The sequence below is a fragment of the Trematomus bernacchii genome, unplaced genomic scaffold, assembly GCF_902827165.1.
Source record: "Trematomus bernacchii unplaced genomic scaffold, fTreBer1.1, whole genome shotgun sequence".
Taxonomy (NCBI): Eukaryota; Metazoa; Chordata; class Actinopteri; order Perciformes; family Nototheniidae; genus Trematomus; species Trematomus bernacchii.
Window position 1 is genome coordinate 4,105,292 of NW_022987739.1, and position 27,074 is coordinate 4,132,365.

At 40.6% G+C, this 27,074-nt stretch overlaps 2 protein-coding genes across 2 annotated transcripts in view; both read left to right on the forward strand.

Moving 5' to 3' along the window:
- The window catches only part of lingo3a (leucine rich repeat and Ig domain containing 3a), a 35,161-nt gene extending 14,247 nt beyond the window's left edge, over positions 1-20,914 (forward strand). The window contains exon 2 of the mRNA XM_034146432.1: positions 18,267-20,914. Coding sequence (XP_034002323.1) covers positions 18,328-20,160 — 1,833 coding nt within the window. The 5' untranslated portion in view covers positions 18,267-18,327 and the 3' untranslated portion in view covers positions 20,161-20,914. The remainder of the gene's footprint in view (positions 1-18,266) is intronic.
- A 5,157-nt stretch (positions 20,915-26,071) lies between these two features.
- The window catches only part of atp8b3 (ATPase phospholipid transporting 8B3), a 38,113-nt gene continuing 37,110 nt past the window's right edge, over positions 26,072-27,074 (forward strand). Inside the window, exon 1 of the mRNA XM_034147645.1 lies at positions 26,072-26,200. The gene's annotated coding sequence lies outside the window, so the exon portion shown is untranslated. The remainder of the gene's footprint in view (positions 26,201-27,074) is intronic.

Genomic DNA, 27,074 nt, shown 5'->3' on the forward strand with positions numbered 1-27,074 from the left:
ATGTTGAAGGTGAAATGCTTCTGCAAACTCTCCTTAGATGAGTCCACTTTCTATGTCTGATCTGGTTTTAGCTTTCATAATGTTGTCTGTTTCAGTTGAGTGGAGCTCAGTCAGTGCTCTGTCTGTCAGCGTCTGTCGTATTGAATCACTGTATCTGTCCTCACAAACTGTCAGTATGTGACATGAGGGAGTTTCATTTTCAGCTTCAGTTATGTTCATTCAAATCTGCTTTGAAATACAAGGGAATATATTTTTCTTTGAATTGGTCATATATTTCCTGGATAGTTCCTTGTTAAGGATGCTGAAATTCCTAAAATCAGTATATTTATGTAACAAGTAATGTGCAACGAGAAAGGGCTCACCCTTACCCACAGATAACTATGACATCATGAAGTATTTCATATATTTGAGCTCATTTAGGTTCAATTTCATCATTAACAAAACATTGTATGCAGACGCAGTAGGCAAAAAGGCTTTAAGCTGCATTCATAATCAAATTTCTCTTTGTTTTGCAAGGTTGTTCTCACAGCCTTGTGTTGAAAACAGCTAGTTAAGTTTCGTCCAATGATTATGTCCACTGCTAGCTACAAACAGCTGTCATCTGATTGATTGCAAGTCGAAAAGGTCAGCGGTAAACAAGGTCAAAGTTGAAATAACTTGAACTTTGAGCGCAGCGGTTGGTGATACATTTGCAGCTCTTTCCATAGAAACACAACGGCATCGCCAGTGTAGAGCCGTTTTACCGCCTATCATGTGAATGCAGCTTTAAGAACACACTATCTGATACTTATCCAGCGCAAAACAGTAGATAGACAAAGTTAATGAAGCTGGCGAACATAGTTTAGCATTAAGCAGAAGCATTTGTCAGCCATATGTTTGAGTCAGGAGTTGGTGGAGTCCAAAGCTGAGCTAAAATTAGAGTAAACATTGGACCTTTTCATCTAAAACGACTCAAAATAAGTACACATTTTGTGTTATTTGTCGTGTCTGCTGATGTATAAATGGGCACTTGTCTGCTTATATGTTTATCAATGTCAAGAAGAAGATGATATTTAAGTGTTGTATTTCAGCTTGCTTCCACTGCCCGAAAATCCCTCCTAGAAGGTATTGGAGGTTCAAGTTTCAGTATCTATCCGCATGTCTTCCATTTAGTTTAGTGAGTTCACTTGCTAGAGGAAGGAGTAGTCTGAATCCCTTGTGGTCATGCGCGTAAAAGCTTAAATTGCTCCAATTTGAGGAAACTTTAGTCCAAGTTATAGAAATCTTTGCTAGCGACGCTTGAATTCTGTCTTATTAGGCTTTCGACAGTGCGTGTTATCCTGACAGGGGCTCAGTCAGCTAATCTCTAGAACATTGCGGACGGACAGCAGTAGGATCTAATATGATGTGAGATACACAGGCTCCCATCTATCTGCTCCATCTGTCTTCCTGCTTATAACAAGTGCTGTGCCCACCTGGGACCCCAGCCGCACAGACTCTGATCTGCCTGATTCAGTGCCTTTTCAAAGATGTCTCTTCCTGGTTTATTACGCGGACAGAACTTTCTCCACCTCACTGCTGTCGAGTGATGAATTATGAATAGATGCGGATCCAGCAACACCGCCGGCCGGGCCTGAGGATTACTTTCAATTCGCACACCGCTCCCCTCTCTGCCTCGCTGGTTCGCTCCTCTAGTCAGACTTCTTCTCAAGGGACCTCAAAGGCAGTATTATATTGCCGCCTGAAACTCTAACCCCGCCAATCATGTAAAGAAAAGTTAGAGAAATGAATGTACATGCACTGTATCGTAACACAATGCTGCCCCTGTGTTCGACTTCTACGTGAGTGGCATCTCTTCTTACTGCTGTTAACAATTGTCACTTTCTCACAGGAAGAGGAAGGAGCAGAGCATGTGTGGCCCGTCTCAGATACTCGTTGACTCCAGATAACCGGTTGTAATTGGCCTGGTTGATGAGCAGGCGGCAGGCAGTGAAAGGGAAGGAGAAAGGACAGGGATCTTTTTAATGAAGCCAATGAGAAGGACATGGAGAGCCTGCAGGCTTCAAGAAGGATTAGGGCAGGCTCCAGCTGATTTAGGCTTATGATGCTTCCACAAGTCTCTCAACCTTGAGGGGCTGAAAAAGGACAAGGAAAGGGACACAGCCAGAATAAAGAATGAGAGTTCACATCTTTTTATTTTTTACAGTCTACGTGATATGCAACAGTCTATTTTTCTCCTCCTTTGTGATACGTTGATCTTTAGCCGCCCTTCATCCGGAGATGTTGGTAAACAAAATTATTTTTCTAAAGGTCAGTGTCCCCAAGACACTAACCTTTTAATACACAACTCACATGCATTCCTCTGCAGATTGTGTTTGAATATGCATGCAAGTCTCTCTGTATCTGTATCCCAGTGCATTCATCCGTTTTTCAATTGGAACACGTAAATCTGTGTGTGTGTGTGTGTGTGTGTGTGTGTGTGTGTGGGTTGATGTGAAGTGCAAAGGACTGTGAGCTAAAATATCCCGTCTCTGCCTCTCTGGATGTGACACGGCGTGCAAGAGTGACAAAGAGTGGAGCCAATTGGCATGGAAAGAGCCATGGCTGAAGTGATGGCTGGTAACACAGCAGACAAGCCAGCCAGGCAGGAAATAGATGCCAACAGAGATACTGATCACACTCACCTCCACCTCTTGATGACTTTGTCTCTCTGCTTCTGTCACTGTGCCATGTTTCTAAGTGGAAACTAGAAAGTGTTTAAATGATACCAATAAACAACTGTAGTTGTGCATTTAAGGGAGAAATCAGGTCACATTCATGACTCCGTGTTTACAGGGTTAGGGTTGCCTGCTATGTAACATGCTCATTTGAGCTTGTGAACATGATTCTTAGTAAAAGGGCCCTATGGGGTTTTCCGTTTCGTGTTGTGTGTTATATAGGTTATTGTGCATGTAAATGGTCTGCAAAGGCTAAAATGCCAAAGTTCCCTGCCTCAAACGCCTCCATTGGACTCCCTTTTTATGGGATAAATGTGCTGAAATGATCCGTTAACTGTTTATTTTGCCTAAAGCATTGATGCCTGGTGATGAATTGTCATTATTTTGGGTCTACCGTGTCAAACTAATAGGAAAGGAGAAAAAACAACAGCAATATTATGTGTTAAAATTGACCCTAGGTCTCAATTTCCCCGGCATTAATGGAAATTAAAGAGGGTATATACAGTTATAGGTTGAACAGTTGCCATGCATACGGAAGCAGGCAAGGCAGAGGAGTTGAGAACCTGCCCTTTACTCTGAAGAGTCACAAAGTAATGGCTGTTTCCAAGTCATTACATTTAGAATTTGATCACTGTGCTTTCAAGGGCACACATCTTGTGGTCAAATGGCCCTTGACGCCTTCAAACAGGATTGTGTCATTCTATCAATTTATCAGTTTCTGCCAGACAGAGACCTAATCACAAATTATATTGTATTTCTTTTTTAAAACAACCCCCAAAGATTTGGACATGGGCAAATGAACAAACCGAGCACAAACTATGCGTCCGTTCTACAAGGTCCCCCAATGACGTCCTCTCTGTGCTGTGTCACTTCTCATCCCTGAGAGAAGTAAATCGAGTATGTAGCCTGAGAAGCAGCCTGGGCCGGGGGGTCCGTTGTTGGCTGACACACTCTGTTCACAGGGGCTTAAAGGGAGGATGGACATTTAATACGTTAACTGCCAGTAGCGGCCTGTCCTCATGATAAGCTGAACAGAGAGCCGGGGGCTGACCCGAGTTGTCGTTTCACTGTGAGACCCATACTTTCCTGTCCAGAAGCAAATGACAGTGAGAAAAAAATTGGTCTAGAAGACCCCAAAAAGGTTTTCCCAATAGGACATTTCTGCCATTTAAGATAAGTTTCACAGACTCTTTTATAATGTTTTTTGGACTTTTAAATGATAGAGTTATGCTGACTCACTCGCTTGCCGAGAATAAGATAAGCAGATCAATACCACTGTCATGTCTGATCGTAAAATGTGATGCTTGCAATACAATATGATGCAAACGATACGAGAATACTTTGTCAGATCAAGTCTGAATTTGTTTCTGCATCACAGAAGCTCCAATTGCAACATCAACAAGAACAAATAAGAATACAGGGGGAAATAAATGTAAGATAACATTACAATCACTGAAGACATTGTTCAAAACCTTATACAAGCATTTGATCTGGGTTTTTAATATGAAGATTGACTGGTGCACAAAAGAGTGCTTCGGTCTAACCTTATTACATTTGATGGAGTTCATAATCACTGTTCAGGACATGGTTGGGATCAGAGATTAGTTGGAGATGGTCAGCTTTGCTTAGAATACCAGTATTTTGGGGACATTTGTGGAAAATGACTCACCTAGCTGTTATATTCAGAAACCAAAGTTGTAATAACATGTTAAGTTGTGGGTTTATGTTTTAGACTATCTCTAAAGCTACATCAGACAGAAAGTGATAGGAATATTTGTTACCCATACTGTGTGATGAGTGTATTTTCTGTTTCTGTTTATTTGTCACTTGTTAAGAGCCAGGCTAGCTGTTTCCAGTCTTTATGCTAAGCTAGGCAAATCATCAGGCTCAGGCTTCATGTTGTGTGAGCTGAACTAAATATATAATATAGAACATTTCCGCTTAAAAATGACTAAAATGACTAGATCTATGCTTTTATATTTTGGTGAGCAGTGTAATCCCAAATGTTTCCAATAATTTCTACATTTAGAGAATCCACTGTATGTGGTTGACTACCTAAAGCTTTACAACTTTGTATCTATTTATTGACACATTTGTATGACCCATAATCCCACTTTACTTCAATACTGAACAAAACTCGGGTCTTTATTAATGTTTTGACTTAACTCTATTGCAGAAAATAACATGGTGGGTTTTGAACTCTGTGCAATTAAGCCAATATCTTCTTAAATGTATTCCTTTGTGTATGGACGAGATCCATTCAGAAATGCTTTTTAAATAACCTTTTAACACAAGTTTGATTTCCTCTCAAGAAATATCGTTCTCTCATATCAAAAGAGAAATTACTATTGACTTAATAGAAACCACTCAATACTAAAAGATCAGCTCTTAGATGTGAATCATTAATTACTATAATTGGAATTTTTTAATAAGCATAAGTCTATTGACTGTGAGCTCTAAAGTCTCATGAGGCCTTGAAACAAACAAGCACCGGATACATACGTCTGCCACCCATATAATAGGCCTAAATTGATGGAGCACTGTAATGAATTACTGTTACAGAAGGTTGATAATGAAAACAGGTCAGATTGTGTGTCGATACAATAACACTGCTCCAGAGGCCTGTAGGACGAAGCCGGTTCAACATAACCTGGATATGTTTGAGTTAAAAGCCACATAGTTGCACCTGCAAGGTGAATACAGCTGGTAAAAGAAAAAGTGTTTGAATGCGTACATTAACAGGTTTATGATATCACTGCCTAAGACACGAGTGGATCTGACTTTAATTACATTTGACTCGAGTGTTTCGTCAACTTAATGTGTTGCTTAAAATAATACTTCTGCATACAGTATGTGACACTGTAAGTGTTGCACGTTGCACTGAGTTGATCTCTTATCCTGGAACCTAACCTGCTCCGGACCAGGCTAGCCGTTCAGCATAAGTTACCATGGACATCTAGCCCGCTAAGAAGAGAACCAGCGTCGTAGGACCGGAAACTCAGAGTTTTCCCTGAAGTTAGCTCGCTAAGCGAAAATCCGGCTTCGTAGTACAGGCCTCTATACTACGAAGCCGGATTTTGACGCGCTGCGCTGTCAGTACGCTTGTCCATGTTTGTGATTGGTCGAATGCTCCAAATACCACCCCTTTCCTGTGAATGCGCACCTAACTAGATAGGGCAAAGCTGGCTTGAGTTAACGTGTGTGTGTGTGTGTGTGTGTGTGTGTGTGTGTGTGTGTGTGTGTGAAAAGATGTGTCACCATGCATTACAGTGAAGGCCTGTGGCCCCTCCAAGAGTGGCATCGAACTTAATGTCCTTTTGAGCCACGGATCCCTTTGTGTTAACTCAAGCTGACTGTGCTCGGAGGTTTTGGATTGTGCGGAGGTGTTTGTGTAAGAGCCCTTATATTTGTTTCAACCTTCAGCTGTGGACCTACCTCAGTACATATTGGTAAAAAATAAACCATGAAAAAGTCAGTCTAAACACGATGTTTGATTGAGATGATTCCCATAAAGAAGAATGAATTAAAACAAGGCTGTATTATAATTAGATTACATGTACTTTATTGATCCCATTATCTTTTTACAGCAGCATGTTAACACGGCTTTGCTCATGAGTTAAAAAATTAAAAAACATGAACAGTAAATACATGCATATCAAAAGTAAAAATATGTATTGTCTATAGAAAATATGTTAGAATACACAAAAAATAATGGATATTGTTGTTGGAATTTTCTATTCAGAATATGTGAAGAAACATAATACAATTGGACAAATATAGCAGTAGTTTATTAATTTCAACAACAGTATACATTATTTGCATTGTAAGGACACAAATATTTTAGGGTTGAGGTGAAAAAAAGTAACCTTTGTGGGAAGTGTTTCCTCTTGAATTCTACCACTCTTACCTCAGCCATATGCAGTGTTAATTGTTAATTAGATATTTCCCTTTTACACTTACCTAGAATGAGAACATGTCTCAAAGATGCATGGCACTCTGGTCTACTGTGGTTACAGTTATTGAACAAACTCTATAATGAATTTGCTCCACGTCAATACTGGATTGTGGGTCAAACACCTTTTAATTTATGAACCTGACATGTCATTTAATTAAGAAATATCCTAATGAAATCAGGTTTGTTATTGATCCGTAGATATCCGGCAATTAGAACTTCCTGCTGGTGGGGAAACAGTTATCCATAAGTGATATACCACCTTTGCAAACAAGTCGATTTAAATACCCATTTACGCACTACAATAAAACGGCCGTACAGTAGCTCATGTCTAAATAAGTTGCAACTTGGAGAAACGGCATACATTTATTGAACGTTACAATACTAAGTTTTAATTCAAACTAAGAAATTCACTTCAGACTCTTCTTTCATGTTGCATAATAATTTGATCGTCCACTTAAAATAAGTCATCCCAGACTTCATGACGACAGATGATCTGATTAGATATTCCAAACCGGTGACTTTTAATTACTTAAGAAATTCCTAACATACTGCACTCCTAATACACACTTAAAGTTGTGTGATTAATGAACTCATTAGCAGATGTTGCTTTCAGAGTGCCACACAGATTGATGTGAAATATGTGGCTGCTTGCATTCCTCTTGCTTAATGATGTGTGTCTTTTGTTTGCGTTTGTTTTGGAAAAGGACACTTTACAAGCTGACAGCAGGTTATTATATCTAAACAGATGGAGGATGTGCAACACTCAGGTCTGTGTAGCATGAATAAATGGGTTGAGAGAAGCAGGCTGTGTCAAACAAATCTTTATTATTCAGACCTTGGTCAAAACTAATATGTCTACAAATTGATTCAGTGATGACTGACAAATAGTCACAAACTATTTTGATAATTGTTGAATGTTTCAGTAATTATTTTGTGCAAAAATGGCATTAAGTGTTGTTTTTTAGCCTCTAAGATGGAGTTTTATTTATTGTATATTTATATAGAACATTAATTGTAGAAAGTGGGATGGCCATTTTTTTCACTGTTATGTAATTTTACAGACCAAATAGTACAATGTGTTGGAACGCTACCCAATAGAAGTGTGACAGGCGGGCGGGGGGAGAGTGTGGGTGTTTCTCAATTGCGAGTAAAGCTGCTTCAGAGCCACTATTTCAAGCATACTACGTCATCGAGTGCCGCCGAAGTACTGTTCCAATCTCCAGCATACTTGGAAATCTACCGAGCCCGGCGTACTCCGTTTGGAGAAATATCGAGGCTGCACATGAGTAGACTCCGCGGTCTTAAAATCCCCACAATGCTTTGCGCACGGACCAACTTCCCCAAATCTGTGGCGGAAGATGTAAGGCGAGGCCTCTCATATGACGCACACTTGCTAGCCTGTTCCACACTTCGTTTTCCGAATGCCAGGAAGTATTCTTGACTCGCTTCTGAAGCAAGATGCTCGGCAGACATGTGCTACCAAGCAAGCGTACTCGCGATTGAGAAACACCCAGTGTGTGTGGGAGATAAACTCCCTTTAAAGGGAACTTTGGGATTTTAGCCTTTGCAGACCATTTACATGCACAAAAACCTATATAACAAAATGAAGGAAAGGGAAACCCCCCAAAGCATAATAAGGCATTAAATGAATATTCTATAAAATAATCAGCAGATGCAAAGATAATGAATATCATGCAGCCTGAAACTAAAGTCTCGCAGCACAAAAGTTCAGTTCATGCATAACAAGTGCAGAATCAGTTACTGTAACATTATATGGCTGAAGTTTGATCTACCATCAGTCATGTACTGCAGGTCCGTGATGTGTATCAGTGATGTTGAATGAGAGTATCATGTGTTTGTCTCTGTCTGTACTGTACATCTATACGCCCCTAAACAGTTCTCTCTTATCAAAGATTCATTGCACATGGCAGGACACATTCTTAATCACCTCTTTGTGTCCTTTGGTTTCATTGTTCATGCTTTGCATAGAGCAGAAGTGCAATTTAAGAACCTCACTGTAATCCATTATTATAATTAAAATCCCATTTGGCACCTTTTAAATAGTGTTCCATATGATTACATATGCATGTGGTGCATTGGTATAATGGAAGTTTCCCAACATATCTTATCAGCTAACTGCGACAGTTTTATTATGCGGGGCCGGAGGACGACACCACATTTAATTAGTGGACTGTTTGCACACGATGGCCCTCATCCATCTTTTTCTGACTTCTACTGTCACCTCAGGGTCCACAGCTGCTGGTCAAATACTTACACATATACTATACTCATTTAAATGCATAGACACGCTCATACTGTACCCCATCTTTCTATTCTCCATGGGGTTTCCTTGCCTGTGGTGGTTACCATGGTCCTGCCTTTAATAACCATCCATCACCACAGTGCAAGGTGGAAGTTACAGGTCATAAAAGGGAACAAGCAACTCAGTAATACCTCTGTCTCTGTGCCTTTCTATCACTTCAGGTGAGTGTGTGTAATGGCCTGTGTGCATATGTGTGTGTTCCCTGGACCATGCATGCACTGACAGGGATTTCAGGATGTTCGGGATTTATAGACACTGACAATGGAGTAATGTGTTCTCTCTGGTGGAAACACACACACACACACTCATAGTTTGTGCTTATGTAAAGCAATATGAGTGGGCATGGTTGAAATCAGTGTGAGTGCAGCCATTTGAGGAGCTTTTGTGGATGTGATGCTTCGGCCTGTGTGCCTTTCGGCGTGAATACACCTACACACACTCTAAAATACACTTCCTGCTCATTTGTCATCTGTAAAAACCTGCAGCATGATTATCGTTCTGGCAGCCTTTCCCTCTTTTCTGCTGCTGTTCATTTATCCAGGCCCTTTCTTGTTTTAAATAACACACACATATATATATAGAGTGCTATATACATACATATACGCTTGAATTTGAGCTGTAAAGGGGCTAAGATGCTTGTGAACAATATCGTACACCGTTGTGATTTTCTTAGATAATGTAACTTTTTGACTTATTGTCAATGAATCCCCTGAAAGTAATAAGAACAACTAAATATAGCTTATTCCATTGTGCCACGGAGCTCCCAGAACTATTAAAAAGACATCAGTCCACCACACTGTTGCACTGGCTGACAGATTCCTTCATTACTATTAACATGGGAACTGCAGTTTATTTTGAGTACATCCTACGTACATCAGCCTGCTGCCGGAAACACTCAATAAAGCACCTCGTGTGTTAATTCGCACCTTAAAATAGTCCCCAAAAATGCATTATTTCTTCCCGTTTACAGTAAGTCATGTTTGTTAGAGTGCCCATGCTGTTTTTTATTTTTGAAATATTAAGCTATATACCCGTGACATGTTTTTCAAGATGTTCAACAAAAGGGCTCGGGGCTTAAAGTATGACGAGACTGACTAACGGTTGTAGGTTTTTGGTCTTTTCATCTTTTTTACTTCAAACAATTGAATATTGCTTTCTCTTCCTTTTAAAGTCTCACATAACACGAGAACAGCCCACACGGCTCTGCATTTGCTCACACAGGCCCAGTCTACTTGCTGCTCGGCTGCATTGAAATCCTTTGTCATTCCACTCTCACACACACCGTTTTCATCTAGAAGCTTTATGCATACGTTAGTAGGGTGTGTGCGTGTTTAATGTGTATGAGTTGTCTAAACTTCAGCACTGCCCTCTGTCTGATCCCATCCTAATGTCCTCATGTTGAAACATGTGGGGTTCTCACCATCTATTATTTTTAATAGCCGAGAAGGAGCGTTTGCATAAAACACATTAGCTCAATTTGCTGTCATTCAAGCCCCTAATGGTGTCTGTTTAAACAAAAAAGAGTCTGGTGGGGAGGTAAGGCTGGAGTAAGGGCAGTCTCAGGAATACATGATGTAGGGGTTTGTGCAGGGAAAGCTGGTAAGGGGGTAGAGAGATGGCAGAATAATCGACCAAGCCCCCTGCCCTTGCAGCTTTAAAGCCCATTTACTGTCTAAATCTGGCTCTGCTGCTGTCTAACCTGACTTTTATTTTAGCTAAAAGGCCACACTCCCTCTCCCTCTCTTACTTACATTGCAGGGATTTGGATGGTAATTGGGCTGCGGTCAGAGAACACATGAATACCGGGTCAGCCACTCTGCCATCTGTACTTTACAGACTCTGAGATCCATACGCAGAGAGAGAGGACACCTGGCAGGAGAAGTGGAGGGGTGTCATCGCTGGATGATTGCTTACCACTCCTGCAATTAAACTATTCACTTACAACTGTAATTAAGAATGCCTAAAAAGAAATCTATATCAAATAACAAATGTAAATGTTGACCTAGTAGACACTATTAAAAGTTAAAGGTGGGGTATGTATTTTTGGAGAAACCAGCTCGAGTGCGCTAGAATTTGAAAGTACACAACCGGAAAAAATCTGCCTCTTCCTTCATACTTCCTTACAGAGCCCCTCCTCCAACACACACGAACGCGCACATGACCAATGAGGGCACGAGATAAGTTTGTGCACAGATGGAAGAATGACAGGCAGGTAGGCCATCCAGTTATTTTAGCCGGGCCGGTGAAAATAATTGGTTGTGCTTTTTACAGCGCCACGGCTTCCACAGATGACATTTTTTTATGTATTTATTGTCAAAGCATTTCATATATTCATTGCTATCGGGATGTTAAGAACATTCCATGGAATATAACAAAAAGTGTTTCTGAAATAAATTACATACCCCACCTTTAAGGTATGCCCAAAATGATAGCATTTCAACTTTAAGGATACTTGTTTAAGAAACTGCAGCAATGCATCCAGTAGATTTTGAGACCACTCCCCTAAAACATAAGTCAACCTCATCGTGTTTGCAAAAGAAAAAAATCAGAAGATTATCGAAGTCATCATGAATGCTTCCTCCACCAGGCGGTCAGGATGCTGAACTCTCTCCCCTCCCTCCATCTCTTCCGCCCTCTGACATCTCTCCCCTGAACTCTCCACCCTGCCTCCGACCTTTCTCCCCTGCCCCAAATGGTCCTGGACTCTAACCCCCTAACTCACTTTTCTGCCCATCTCCGCTGCTACTGCACTGAAACTGTACTTTGAACACTTAAATTATATTATTAACATTTTAAACTGTATACCCCGGTTATCTAGGCCCTTTGTTTTGTTTAATGTATACCATGTTTATATAGGCCCTTTTTGTTTGATGTATATATGTCACACTGTAGGACTGCGGGAAACGATATTTCGACATTTCTGGATGTACAACATGTACAATTATTGACAATAAAGCTGACTTTGACTTTGACTTTACCCGGTCAGCTCTGCCATCTGTACTTTACAGACTCTGAGATCCATACAGAGAGAGGACACCTGGCAGTAGGAGCGGAGGGGTGTAATTGCTGGATGATTGCTTACCACTCATGCAATTAAACAATTCACCTTCCACTGTAATTAAGGAGGCCTTAATCAGCATTTTAATTGAGTTGCACAAGGATCAGAAATAAACTAAAAAGTGGAGTTATAAATAATAAAAACAAGACTAAGAATCTAAAGCCATGCTAGCGGCTCAGTGACGATGTCCTGAACACAGCCGTTTTAGATCTAAATGATAACATCAGCATTAAAACATGCTCATGTTTAACAGGTAAAAATGTAAAAAAAGTGGTGGACCCAAAAACCTCAGCGGGTAATTTAAGCCTGACCTGTTCTGTGAAGGTGACCGTTATAATCACATGATCAATTGTGAAATTACTCTGTTTATTCAGATTAATTCGAGTTAAATACAAATATGGCTCAGGTTAAAGACAGGGTCATAAAGGCCCTTTGCATGTAGATGAGACGGGGCATTCAGGAAGATAAAGACACTAACAACTAATCATCGCCTTACTTTGCATGAGTACAGTAGCTGCAATTTTCGGAACGACAAAATAAAAAAGGGGCCATCAACAACTGCTCTTTTCCTTAATGACATTTTAATAACATCATATTCCCAGTTGTTTTATCCAGCTCCTGACGGAAGACTCTGTTGATACCATGGCAGTCACTGCACACCCAGACATGTGCTGAATATTGTATATCAGCACACGTCTCAATATCACTGACATAGTTGTTTATTCATGTTGATGTCACTTAACTCTTACTAAATGTTAAGGGGGCCCTACTGTATGAGGCTCGTCTTCAGCTTCATATTTGTATTTTGAGCCTCTACTGTGACATGTTTTCATGCTTTATTGTTCAAAAAGGTCTTTATTTTTCTCATACTGCCTGTGCTGCTGCACCTCTTTTCACCCTCTGTCTGAAACCAGAGGCCCAGTCTGCTCTGATTGGTTAGCTGGCCCGGCTCTGTTGTGATTGGTCACCCGCATAGAGATGTCCTGACCATTAGCCTATCAAGTATGATGTGTTGGAGCGCTAGCCAATAGGAGGGCGAGTGTTACATGGTGATGTCATTATGTAACGGAAGTAAACAAAGGAGTCCTATGGAGGCGTTTCAGGCAGTGGGGGAGTGTGTGGGAGAGAAACTCAACTGGAGGAAACACAGGGATTTTAGCCATTTACATGCACTAAAACCTATATTACACACTATAGGAAAGGGAAAACCCCCAAAAGCGTAACAGAGCCCCTTTAAATGTTCCTAAATGTTAAATGGAAATCATAGGATACTTCCGCATGAGAAGATGTGAAAGAATCTTTGACTTTCTGTACCGTGGCTTTTATTTAGCCAGAAACATTCTGTTCCCTTTTAAGTACTTGAATGCTTCAGGCTACACAAATGTGTTCCTTGTTGCTAACATGTCACCTAAATTTGTATCACAAAGCTAGTGTGATCTGCAATTCAAGCGTCTGAAGAGCAGACAACAACAGTGTTTGTCTGTGCTCGCATGCTGTCTTTCATTGTCATGGCAGAGTCTTTTCCTTTTATATATGGAATGTTTCAGGCTTTAATATATCCAATATATTTTAGATTGCACTTAAAGGTGGGGTAGGTAAGTTTGAGAAACCGGCTCGAGATACACTTTTTGTTATATTCCATGGAATGCTCTTAACATCCCGATAGCAATGAATATCTTAAGTGCTTTGACAAAAAATCCATAAAAAAATGTCATCTGTGGAAGCCGTAATACTGTAAAAAGTACGACCAATCATTTTAGCCGGCCCGGCAAAAATAACTGGATGGCCGACCTGCCTGTCAGCCTTCCATCGGGGCACAAACTTATCTCGTGCCCTCATTGGTCATGTGCGCGTTCGTGTGTGTTGGAGGAGGGGCTCTATAAGGAAGTGGCAGATTTTCTCCGGTTGTGTATTTTCAAATTCTAGCGATCTCGAGCCGGTTTCTCAAACTTACCTACCCCACCTTTAAGAGTCATCATCTTTGATCAAGGGCCTTTTTCACGGCAGACATTTTGTCATGTACCTGTAGCAAAAGCACAAGTTTTAATAATGGCTTAGTTGCATTTAGCTATTTCAGTCTTAGGTTCCTTGTATTTTGCATTTTGGCTCACTTCCACACTGCAATGGCTTACAGGGACACTTTAATTTAACAGAGCCATTGCTAACGTTATTAGTTAAACTCTTCCTGCAATAATAAGTTAAAACGTCTACTGTAAAAATGGTCTATTAGCCTCCAAGAAAAGATCTTCTTCTAAGTAAAGAAAGCTGTTAAACTTTCATAAACTCAAAGTCCACAACAAACTATTCGGTGATGCTGGCCGTGTCTTTTTAAGCATTGAGGCATTACAAAGTCATTACATAAATAATTTGAAAGTCAACAGCTGAGATGCCCAAATATGTAAAGCTGGTGTGACTAAACCGCGCATCATTCCTAACAGAAACAAACAGCGGTTTCAATTCAAACCACCCCCTCGTGTATAAATATTGCTGTTTTTCCAGAATAGAGCATTACTTCGGGCAGTTTTTCTAATAGAAAGTACTGGATGAGTAAATGTTGCCTGGCAACCGAATGATGAGTTAAAGAAAACTGACCTTTTGTCTAATGCTACAGGATGAGTGCACACAATATGCACTGACAATGATTTTGCATATAATAAGTCTTTCGGACAGTGACAGCAAATGTTCTTTTCATCACAGTTTTTGGGCAGCAGGTGACCTAAATATGATCACAGAGAAGATGCAGCAGGTAGAGTTAAGGCAGGAAAGCGAGTAAACAGGTACCACAGCATGAAGGCAATATTCCACTCTGAGATTTGCATGAAAATACTAACCTAGATATTTACTGAAGTGCTAATAAAGGAATGAGCAGCAGCTGTGCAGGCAGGTGGCTGCAGACGGAGACATTCAGGTGAGGTCAGCGCACGGAGGAGGAAACTGGTGGACAGGTGTGTGTGGAAAATAATACACTATGAAGAGAATTTGAAGCTGTAGGTGGGGGGGGTGCAGGCATCTCCATGACAACGTTAGACACCTACAGTATTGTTCTATCGAAGCTGATGTGCAGTTTATAACAGACCTGCATATTGATTGTGCCTGCCAGACATGGCTGGTGCAGATTGGAAAGTGAACATCCTGCGACTTCACTGGCAAGCTTTTATGTACCTCAACTTATTCAGTGATCGTGATGTTTTGTTAAATGTTTGTTCCCTTGTATCTTGTCTTCAATATTTTTCCTGGATGAAATGGAGCAAGAAAAATGTCAGACGTAAGCTGACAATAAAGTATTATCGTATCTGCAGTAAAGTACAAGGACTAAGAGTGAAGGTGTTGTTAAGACACTCTTTTCTGAGCAGTACCTCAACTCTCTGTCTTCAGTGTCAGCTAAGGGTCAGCAGGGTAGACTATGGTTGTGTTCCTGCTGTGCAATCACGATAACAACAATTATTTTTGACTTCAGCTCACTAGCAGGTAACAGTAGCCTCCTGAGCAGCAGCAGCAGCTCTGTGTGGAGCCCACGGGGGGGATCATGTACAGCAGAGTGCACACGGCCCCATCCACCTGCTGTTGACCTGTGCCTATTGTTGAGTGACTGCTACCAGACATGTGTTAGGAAAACTGGCCATGTGACTGACATTTTTATATGTGAGGTGGGGGCTGTGGGGAAGGAAGTTTGTGGTTACTTTTGTAGTCGCTGCCCACCTGCTGTTTACTGCAACACATGGTTATAAACGTAGGAAACTTCTTAACATTCAGATGTCACTGCATCTTAAAGTGCTTTAGTTACTGATTTCAGTGATTATATATAATGAAACTCATATATATATATATAAACTGTACATAGTTTACACATCAACGTTAGGTTTTTCAAACTGACTTTCTTCACATAAATTGCTGTACAGAAAAGGATCTGGGCAGAAAATGGAAAATCTGTGGGTGTGGAGTTAGAAAGAAGTGAATTTAGCAGATCTGTGTAGCCCGCTCCTCATCTCTGCTTGAGGCTAGCAGCCCAGGATTACATTGCAGAACTATGGATACTCTTGCATTGTGGATAGGTGCCAAGTTGTGAAGAAGAAAGAAGAATGTGTGGAATAAAACAAGACACAATGCCTGAGCTTTCATGTATGATCATTTATAAAGAATGGACCAAAACACAAGGACTGCTTTTGAGTGCAGAAATAGCATTTTCTTATTCTAGTGGGCCTTGTTAGACTACAGTGATAGACAAAATGTGTGTGCCGCCTGTGAAAGGCTGTCAGGCTGCAACATCTGACACATGGAAGTGTGTGTTGGCAAAGTACATTGCTGCCTTCCACAATGTCCTTTCTGATCCAAACAATGGGTTTGTTAACAATCTGAGATGTCCACATGTTGTGCTTTAAACTTATTTTTAAAGGGGCTTATTTTCAGAGAAAGAAAACTCCCTCTGGAGGGAACTTTGAGATGTTATCCTTTGCAGACCATGCACAAAAACCTATATAACACACTACAGGAAAATGAAAACCCCAGAAAGCATAATAGGGCCTGTTTAAGGAATATTCTGCTCATTTTAAGCCTGCCTTCTATCAGCAGTTCAGAAAGTTAATTTAATTCAGCGGCAGGTTGGGTAATGGAAATATTCATCTCAGAGCCAGGGTGTATTGTAAATGTGTGGAGGAGAGGGACTTTAAATCTGTCATGAAGTCATCTGTAACAGTAGCAGCTGTGAATTTAAAACCCTTTAATACTGTCTCCTTATATCTCACAGTAATAGATGTGTCTATTATTACTTTGTAACTGATGAGTAGGGCCCGGCACATTTCTGGTAACATTTGTGTTTCAATGTGTTTTCGGGGACAATTGTGTCAATGAGCACATGTTGTGTTTCATTTTAGTGACATAACCAGCACATATTGAAGGTCAGGGACCTCCTGATGTGTGAAACAGTTATAGTCCCACTGCTCAGTGTTTTAACACACTGTCAGCCTCACCACTCAATAATGACGATGTTATTGAATATGTTTTCTGGAGTTTCTCTCCACCATCCCACTAGTTGGTATTTCACAATGGGCTTTAAAAGGATTAGCACTCTGCTGCCAACAGCCACCAGCAGACGGAGGGGGGGGAGGGGGGGGGGGGGGGGGGGGTGGGGTGGGGGTGTGTGTGTGTGTGTGTGTGTGTGTGTGTGTGTGTGTGTGTGGGTTCGTGTGTGTAGGTGTGTGTGTGTGGGTTCGTGTGTGTAGGTGTGTGTGTGTGGGTTCGTGTGTGTGTGTGTGTGTGTGGGTTCGTGTGTGTGTGTGTAGGTGTGTGGGTGTGTGTGTGTGTAGGTGTGTGTGTGTGTAGGTCCGTGTAGGTGTGTGTGTGTGTAGGTCTGTGTAGGTGTGTGTGTAGGTCCGTGTAGGTGTGTGTAGGTGTGTGTGTAGGTCCGTGTGTGTGTGTGTGTTATATGAAACCCATAGGCAGGTCTGGATCCTCTCATATAAGCCTCATGCCTCAGAGACTTATGCAGATGATGTGATGGACTGGGCTTTTGTGGTGCACTCAGTCGTAGCCTTCTGCTATGGCCAGTGACCTTGTCAGGCATTTACTCAAAGATATACTGCGCCATACGATACAGTCTGTTGATTGGATTGTTCATTGTCACTGTCATATTTTATTTAGCATCTTTACATGCAGGTATTTTCTTCTCCAGAGAGTTTATTTGTTGATATTCTACCTCCCCACAGTGTATAAATGGACCGTTGTGTGTGCCTTTTGCAGTGCTAATAGCTGTTGAAGTGTTTCGAGAGGCTGCAATTGTTTTCCTTTTTTACGCATTTTCAGTTGTCTCACTATGAGGTCTGATGAATACAATCTATTTACAATGTAACTGTTTTCATTTACAATGCATGAAATAGCTAGAGAGCAAAACAACTGTCGAATATAGAATGGACTCACAGCTATTCCCTTTTTGTGTGTGCTGGCATGACTGCTTGTGAGGCACAGTCCCCCCATTGTAAATCGAACTGTTTCAAGTTGAACTGAATAAAGACTCAGTCCTTTTAGAATTAACTTGAGCTCCAGCTTTAATTTAGCTGCTGTGCCGGGTCAATTATATTTTATAATAGTAAATCCTCTCATTTGGAGTGTTTGGAGGGGAATTGAGTTCAATTAATTTGTCTCACTGTTGGTCTCCTTGTCTCTCCCTCTCATTCTCTCTATCCTCCCTTTTGCCCTCCCGTTCTCTTTTCTCTTCCCCTCTTCTCTCTCTTCTCTCAGGTGTCTGGCCCAGTGATTCAGCCCCAGACAGGAGCAGGAGGAAGCCGTGGAAAGGAGGGCCATGGGGGTGAGTCTGGGCCAGGATGTAGGCTGGCTCCTGCCTTTCCTGTTCTTGCTTCTCATGATCACAGTGTCACCCAGCCATGCTCAAGGATGTCCCCAGCGTTGTGATTGCATTGCGAAACTCAAGACTGTGTCCTGTTTCGGTAAACGCCTGTCCTCACTGCCAGATGGCATCCCAGGGGACACCAAGACCCTGGACCTCACCGGGAATAAACTTCGCTGGGTGGAGCATGGTGACCTGCTCCCATTTACACGTCTTGAAAAGCTGGACCTGAGTGAGAACATGATCAGTGTCCTCGAACCGAACGCTTTTTCTAGTCTCCAGAACCTCCAGTCGCTTTCACTGAGGAGCAACCAACTGAAGCTGGTCCCCATGGGGGCTTTCTCACGTCTCTCCAACCTGACTTCATTGGACCTCAGTGGGAATAAGATTGTAATTCTTTTGGACTTTACTTTCCAAGATTTGAAGAGTCTGACAAATCTGGAAGTTGGAGACAATGATTTAGTTTATATTTCCAACAAGGCCTTCCTGGGTCTAGTGGGGCTGAAGGAGTTAACCATTGAGCGGTGCAACCTGACGTCTGTGTCCAGCCAGTCTTTGTCCTACCTGCAAAACCTGGTGACTCTGCGCCTGCGCTACCTCAGCATCTCCAGCTTAGAGGACCAGAACTTCCGTAAACTGGGAAACCTGAAGGGCCTTGAGATCGATCACTGGCCCTTCTTGGAGCACATTGCCCCTCACAGCCTGCAGGGTCTCAACTTATCTTGGCTGTCTATAACTCACACTAACATAACCACTGTGCCCACATCCGCCCTACGCAGTCTGGCACATCTCACCAGCCTCAACCTCTCCCACAACCCCATCTCTGTGCTGGAGTCCTGGGCGCTGCGGGACCTTATTAGGCTGAAGGAGCTGCATCTAGTAAACACAAATCTGGTGGTGGTGCAGCCATATGCGCTTGGTGGTCTTAGGTCCATCCGTCTTCTTAACTTCTCCAATAACGGCCTGGTGTCCCTGGAAGAGGGAGCCTTTCAGTCCGTCAACACTCTGGAGACGCTGCGTTTGGACGGGAACCCTCTGGCCTGCGACTGCCGCTTGCTATGGATCCTCCAGCGCAGGAAGACCCTTAATTTTGACGGCGCCTCCCCAGTGTGCATGTCGCCCGTGGAGGTGCAGGGACGGGCGCTTAACGCTTTTTCCGACTCAGCTCTCTTTGATCACTTTACCTGCCAGAAGCCCAAAATCCGCAACAGGAAACTGCAGCAGGTTACTGCCCGTGAGGGACAGGTGGTGTCTTTCATTTGCAAAGCAGAAGGTGAGCCGGCACCGATGATATTCTGGATCTCTCCTCAACGCCGCCGCATCACCACAAAGAGCAGTGGCCGCCTCACAGTGTTACCAGAGGGCACTTTAGAAATACGATACGCACAGGTGACAGACAGTGGGACCTACATCTGCATAGCTAGCAATGCTGGTGGCAATGACACCTATTTTGCCACACTTACAGTCAGTGGGCTGCCTCTAGATGCAGCTCTTATGGCCAACCGCACGTATTATGCTGGAGACCTTAATGACACGAATCTGAATGACACCAGAGTCTTCTTGAAGTTTACTTTGGACCTACAGACCATCCTCATATCCACGGCTATGGGCTGTATCATGTTCCTGGGGGTGGTTCTCTTCTGTTTCATTCTGCTCTTTGTGTGGAGTCGAGGCAGAGGGCAGCACAAGAACAATTTCTCAGTGGAGTATTCCTTCAGAAAGGTGGATGGACCCGCTGCCAGTGGAGGGCAGGGTGGGGCACGCAAGTTCAACATGAAAATGATTTGATTATTCTGGACTGTTTCTCTCATTAGTGTTGTTTACAAGCAGTTTCAAGCTAAAGGGACAAGACACTGGATTAGACTTTGTGCTTGAAAATCATTTAATACTGTTATTTATAGGACATTTTATTGAGGAAAAGGTTTGTTACCAAAACTACTGTATATGCAGTATGAGATCAAGAAAATCTGCATGGATTTGATACGTGTATTTCTATTGCTTAGTTGTGCGTTGTCATTTATTTGCAGAAGAAACCTGGATCATTAATGTGTAAAAGATGTCTCGAATAGACTGTTAAAAGCAACAAAATCAGTCCCACCAGTCTTTAACCTCGACAAATCTCTTGCCAACTCAATCCTCCTGCCCTACAAGGAACTCTGTCCTCTTCATCTCGCTGCTCCATCTGAGGTGATGCAAGGTCTCCAAACTCATGAATACATTATAACAAGGTGGTGCTCAAGGAATGCCAATAACTTGCCAATATGTATTTGAAGAGTTCCAGCTATATACTGCATATTTAGACGTATTTACAGTCAGGACTTTAGAGCACTTTTGTCACATAAATACAGAAGCGCTTATTTTTTGCTGATGTTAGGTTTGTATAGATTACATTAGACTCTGCAACACTGCCAATTTGACTGGAAAAGCACCATGAAATGTGGTGAAGGGAAGTGACTTCTCATTGGATACCACTAAACGTTGGTCCAAGCCGTTTCAATCACAGACAGCATTCTGCCGGTTAGGTTTTCAATTGTTTATTCAGTACACTGTTCTATCCTCCTGGTATACAAAAAAAACGTTTGTAAAAGAAAAACGCATGTACAGAGTTGGCTTCTTACTTTGTGTATTATTTGTATATTTAACACTTGTTGGGATGCGTTCATCCCTAAGCTGAGTATATCATACTGTATAGGTAGAATGAATATATATATATATATATATATATACTGTATAGGATGTATTATATGTTTTGTTATCATTGACATTCTTGTGATTGTTTATAGTACTGTGATCAAACCGATGTTTCAATTCTACTGTAATTCTACTGTTAAAATATCTGTTTGACATCATTGATGTCCAATCCACCTTATCATGTCCTCAAATCCCTGAGCTCACAGAACAAATTATGAAGGGCGTTTACATAAATGTTCCGCTCACTTGTCTATTTTTGGTTGTAGATGACAGTGGGGAACCAGACTGACCAGTGAGATGTTAAGTGGGTTCTCTTCAGGACTTTCAGTCACGCAGGCGTACAATTAAAATATGATGAAGGTCATAATGTAACAGAGGGAGGAGAGCTAGAGAAGGTGACATCGCTTCAATAAAACAAAAGGCTGGATGGTAACTTGTAACAACATCCTGATAAACTGCAAAGCATTTTGTAAAAGTAACAATGGTTATGTAGATGATTCCAAACTGTTTCAAATATATTGATTAAAATAATACAAAGAATGTAAATCAGTGTATTTTGTTCCTTAGGATTAATAGTTAGTCCTGGCACGTACGTATGTGTCAGTGTTGGGCCTTGCAAAGCAATTTGTGGTAGTTTCAATACTTTATGAAAGGCAGAAACTGGGAGTAATGCAGTGTCCTTCATAGTTCAGAGTCAGACAAAGCTTAGTGAGAGTGAGCACAATGAGTTCCTGTTAATATTCTCACCTCAAATAATATCTCTGTCGGAGTTGGGAACAAATATTCTGCAGCTGTAACAGTGTTACTCTGCTGCCCTCTGTCGCTCAGAGACGGTACTGCAGTCTACACTTTTAATGGAATTTGACCTGCAGTATTTCAAAATAAATTGATTCCTTCCTTGGCCTATGCTCTTTCACTAAGTTTCATGAAAGTCTGGCAGGTATATTTTCCGTAGTCCTGCTGACAAACACACAAACAAACCTAAAAAATGTTTTGTTCATACACATATACAACGCACAACAATTTTAACAGATTAAATTCACAATATGGACTTAATAATTATGAACTGTAAATATGTTACCGGACTGATTTGACATCAGTTAAGTTTTAGAAGTGTAAAACAACAAGATACTGTTCATTGTCCTCTTCTGATATCATCCTGTAAATATGAAAACCATTGTGTCTGGAAATTGTGCTAGACTGTTTTGTATTGTACTGTTTTATAAAAATGAAGCACACTCTTTATAAAGCATGCTTAATGTCTGCTATGGTGATGTCTTTGCCCTGTCCCATTTTTATAGTAGTCATCTGGTCACGCAACACCGACATATACACATACACCTGTGACCCCGTCACTGTGAAATAGTGTTGCAAATTTGTATTTTATTTCCAGGAGTTCTTCATATTTAAATGTTTTAATCAAATGGATGGATGTCCCATGTACATGCCACATTAAGATATACTTTCATGATTCACTCAAGTTAGTGATGTTTGTATAAATACTGCATAGACTTTATGAGAAGAGTTATTATTGTTCATTTTCTATGCATTCATCATAACAAAAATTACAAAAATAAAACACATTTTTGTGAGCACAAAGAAATAGTGTTGCATTCTTGGTTTTATGTGTTTATGGATCCAGACTGTTCGTTTTGTGTTTAAGTTGAATTTATTGGAATCAGTGTAACTTATAAAACTGAAGTAAGCCCAGTGGGTGAAGTTAGTTTACAGTGTACTGATGTTCTGACTGGTAAAAGGTCAATAAAAGACTAATTAAAACGTATATACACTTCAGCAAACATTGATGAGGAAGTAGAGTAAAAGAGGAAGATGCTCTGCCCCCAGTGCTCTTATATGTATTTAAATCTGTTCCAATTATATCATTTTTAAAGTGCATCCACCCAAATGTGTTTTGATTATTGTTTCTTACCTTAAATGTTTGCCTAAACTGTACTGAATGATGAGTCCCGCTAAGATCCAAGTCCAATATGCAACTTGTGATGTTAAAACTTGACTTAAAAATGACTACCAAGTAGACCTCATGGTCTAGTTAGTTGCATTCAAATATTTGACAACACAACATCTCCTATAAGGATTCAGTCACAACGAAAGTCCGAGCACATGATTCATACATCACGATCATCAGTCAGCGACAGCTCGTGCCCTGTGGGTGGGGGTATTGCCACCATATGAACAGACCTCTAAGAAATATTTCACCAAATGCAGATGACACTATTAACTTTGTGTTGCTTTTTAATGACCACCATCTTATGATACCAGGGGATCTAAACCAGGCCAAGAAAGGCCCCTCAAGGATTCACACATGATCCGCTCTCTTGGTGCTCGACACTTTAGCACCCTCCGATACCCGAATATGACTCATCTTAACATATTGCTTTTTCCCAACACCTCGAGCCCGTGGTTTTTGCACCTCTGATGCCTCAGGTGTCACTTATATCATCGCTTTCTTTTTGTCTTGATCCAAAATCAAGCCTTCCCAGCATATGTAATGTATGCATATAAATAAACCTTAACTGTACTGAACTATGTGTTTCAGGTCAAATCCAAGTCCAATATGCATATTTATGCATATTATATGATGTGGGGTCTTAATTGTATCATATACTACTATCCCTGTATTGAAGAATCTGTTATGATTCTCAACTCATTTATTCAAGTCTCTTCTAATAGCAAAAGTCAGTGTTCTAACAGCAAAAGATAAGAGACCATCTTGTTAACCACTTAAAATGTGTGAAAAAAAGGTGCTAAATGTCTGAACATGATTCTTCTCAAAGCTGCCCTTTTTGTAGATAAGAGACCATGAGTGACTGAGACCACGAGTTGTTGCTTGTGGCCACAGCTTTGTTTAGTTAGAAGAAACCATTTATGATTCACTTAATGATATACTAAATTATTGATGTGCATTACACTGCAGTTTTATTTAAATGTTACTCTCCGGTGAAGATTTCAAGAAACTCCCATCCTAGCTAGACATTTAGCCAAACTACATTAAATTTGATCAGGAAATTATTAAATGATTCTTCTCTTTTACTGGAAATCACTGTGATTCCATTTTTTTTTGTAATCCTAAATAAAACATCTGAAACTCCCCCCCCTCTTTGTTAAGAGTTGACTGTTGTCTTCTATGCTGAGAAGGTTCAACTCTCTGAAGAGGAATTATCACATGTCACCAACATTTCAGATGAACCACCGAGAGATGTGTCATCAACACGCATTAGAGACACGTTAGACTTTAACATGTCATTATTACGATGGATTCATAATGTATTTCATTTACTTTGAGTAGACTGTCTCTCTTATTTGGTTTAGAGGGGAAATGTCAGAATGCACTTTAACAGGCATAATCTCTACTTCTCTAGAGCTATTTCCAGATATACATGGGAACAATGATGGGCAATTGAAATGATGTAACTAAGTGTGTGTGTGTGTGTGTGTGTGTGTGTGTGTGTGGGTGGGTGTGTGTGTGGGTAGTAGTCACACCTTTTCTGTTACCATGGTGTTGAAACGTTGGTGGTCTAAATGGGATTGTAGTGGTTAGCAGTTGCAGAACAAACTATAAACCTGAGAATAGAGAGTGCACATATTTCCATCAAGGTACTCCTTTTAAATACACTGGATGATAATGAAACCAAATAAATCCCTCTTACTCTGATGTATTTCATATCAGCTGCTGATGAACCCCAGATTTATAAATGTCTCTTTATGACTTACAGTTAGTTTGCCATAATAACTTAAATGTCATGCAATTCATCTCTATTTGCAACTTAGACCCATCACACACTGTTTAGTTTTGGTTTCTGAACTTATTCATTAGTTTCACAAGATTCAGTGGTGACTGGTGAGGTGCAGTGAATTATCTGCCACATTGACGTGCTGGTGATGGTGAGGTTGCAACATTTGAATTAAATAAATCTTGTAGAGAAGAAGTAAAACGGCCAAGTAAAGGATTTGTATCCATCAAAACTTGATTTATTTTTGTAGTTCATGGCCACTAAATGCAAAGATCCCTGGCCTCTTATAACTGAAAACAGGGCCAGACTTCTGAGTTTTGGTTAAAAAACAGAAAGAAAAACTGAGCAGCCTTTTAACATTGACACCAAAGATCAGCCAGATGTAGATTTAATTGCAAAAGGACACTTACCATTTTCATGTTTTAATATTAATGTCTTTCCTTGCATACCAGTAGTAGCAATGAACAGGAACAACACTGGATCACTGCCATGTCTTCACATTATAATTCTGTTTAATAAGAAACATAATGCTCAGGGCTTATGCTCTGGGCCATTAGGGAGTCTGAGGTGCCAAGAGGGATTTCAACTATATTTATATCAACTTCAAGTTAACAGTATTTTAGCTTTCTTGGACTGGGATCTTACCCTAACAAAAGCATAATAATGCAGCATGGCCTACCCAGCAAGGACACAGCCTTTTTCAACTTCTATAGTCTTATGTGAAAGAACAACACAAGAGATATTATAGAACTATTTTAGAAATGTAGCCTCGTAAATGCAAATTCTACAAGTTTTACATATGTTAAATTAGAACACCTTTGACCAAGCCTATAGATAAAAGTAAACTTTCCCTGGCCCTCACTTAAAAAAATACTGGCTTTTGGTAATCACAGAAAGCAGAGATTTGAACCACTATTAAGACGAAAGCAGTCACACCAACATTTATTTGGCAAGCTTTGTTTTGGTAAAGTAACATTTATATAAAAACAAAAACAAAAGAATGCCCATATTCAAATTATTTTAAAGAATCCTTCCCGATTACCGGAATCACACAGGTGGCTGTTTGATTCCCTACTCTACTCTTCACTGTAAACTTGTTTGTACACAAAATATACAGTAGCCTATGATATTATATTCTTGAATACATAAAGGAAAATAAAAACTGAAACGCACTTACGGTAAAGCCCTTTGCCGATAGGTCAGGTGAACCTTTACAATTAAAGATGGCGACGACAAGATTCTAATGAAATTAGCCTCGGCTAACACTTCCTGCTCCTCAGCTCACAGGCTCCTAACTGGGATTACAGCACAATAAACGGGTTTAAAAGGTTTTCAAACATCCAAAGTAGAAGACCAACATGTACAGTTTGGCCCTCTTCGGACTTGTAAGTATATATCTCACTTTGACTTAATTACAATAACATTTTCAAGAAGTAAAAATGTGTGTTCCTAGCTGTTAGCATTGTGAAGTGTATGCTAGCTGCTTTTTAGGAGTTAAGCTAAAAACACGACATCTTCATTTGCTGAACTCTAAATGAGGTAGAAGCTAAGGGTTATAAAAACACACTAAATGCAACAGTTACATATAAATAATGTAAGGGAATTAAAACAGTAGTTTGAGGGTACCTGTATGAACATTTAGCACTCATGGTGTGTCTACAAAGACTACCACCTTCTCAGACTAACATAAACAACTTATACCTTAAGTTTCTAATGCCTGTAAAGGTAAATCAATTGGCCTTGTAACATAGAAAATGACACTTTTAAATATGAGGTGTGGAAGAAAGACATTTGAATGATAACATGTTAAACATGGAGCTGTTTTTATCTTATCACGTCTGTTTTAAATATCCAAAACACTCAACAATTTATTATTTTATTTTTCATTCCACATCCATGTACCGATACCCCTCTATTTTCATGCAATATTATCAGCTCCATTTTATCAAATCATTTTTGTTACTTCCACCCCTCAGATTGTACCACCTCCAATTTTTTAAAACATGATAAGAAATGTTTGATAGTCCTGGCCTTAAACACAACTGTTATATATTTCTAAAACACTTTGTAGTCAGCTGCTCTCTCGTGCCTACACTCCAGAATTTCTCTGAGCGAGCAGCAATTTCGCCATCAGTGCTGTCAGGCAAAGAGCCAGAAACCAGCTGTAGCCCCGGTGGGTTGCTGACTCACAAATAAACTGAAAGAAACAACAGATGTCAACTGGAAGAAGAGAGCCGTAAGCTACAGTCTGTGTTACCT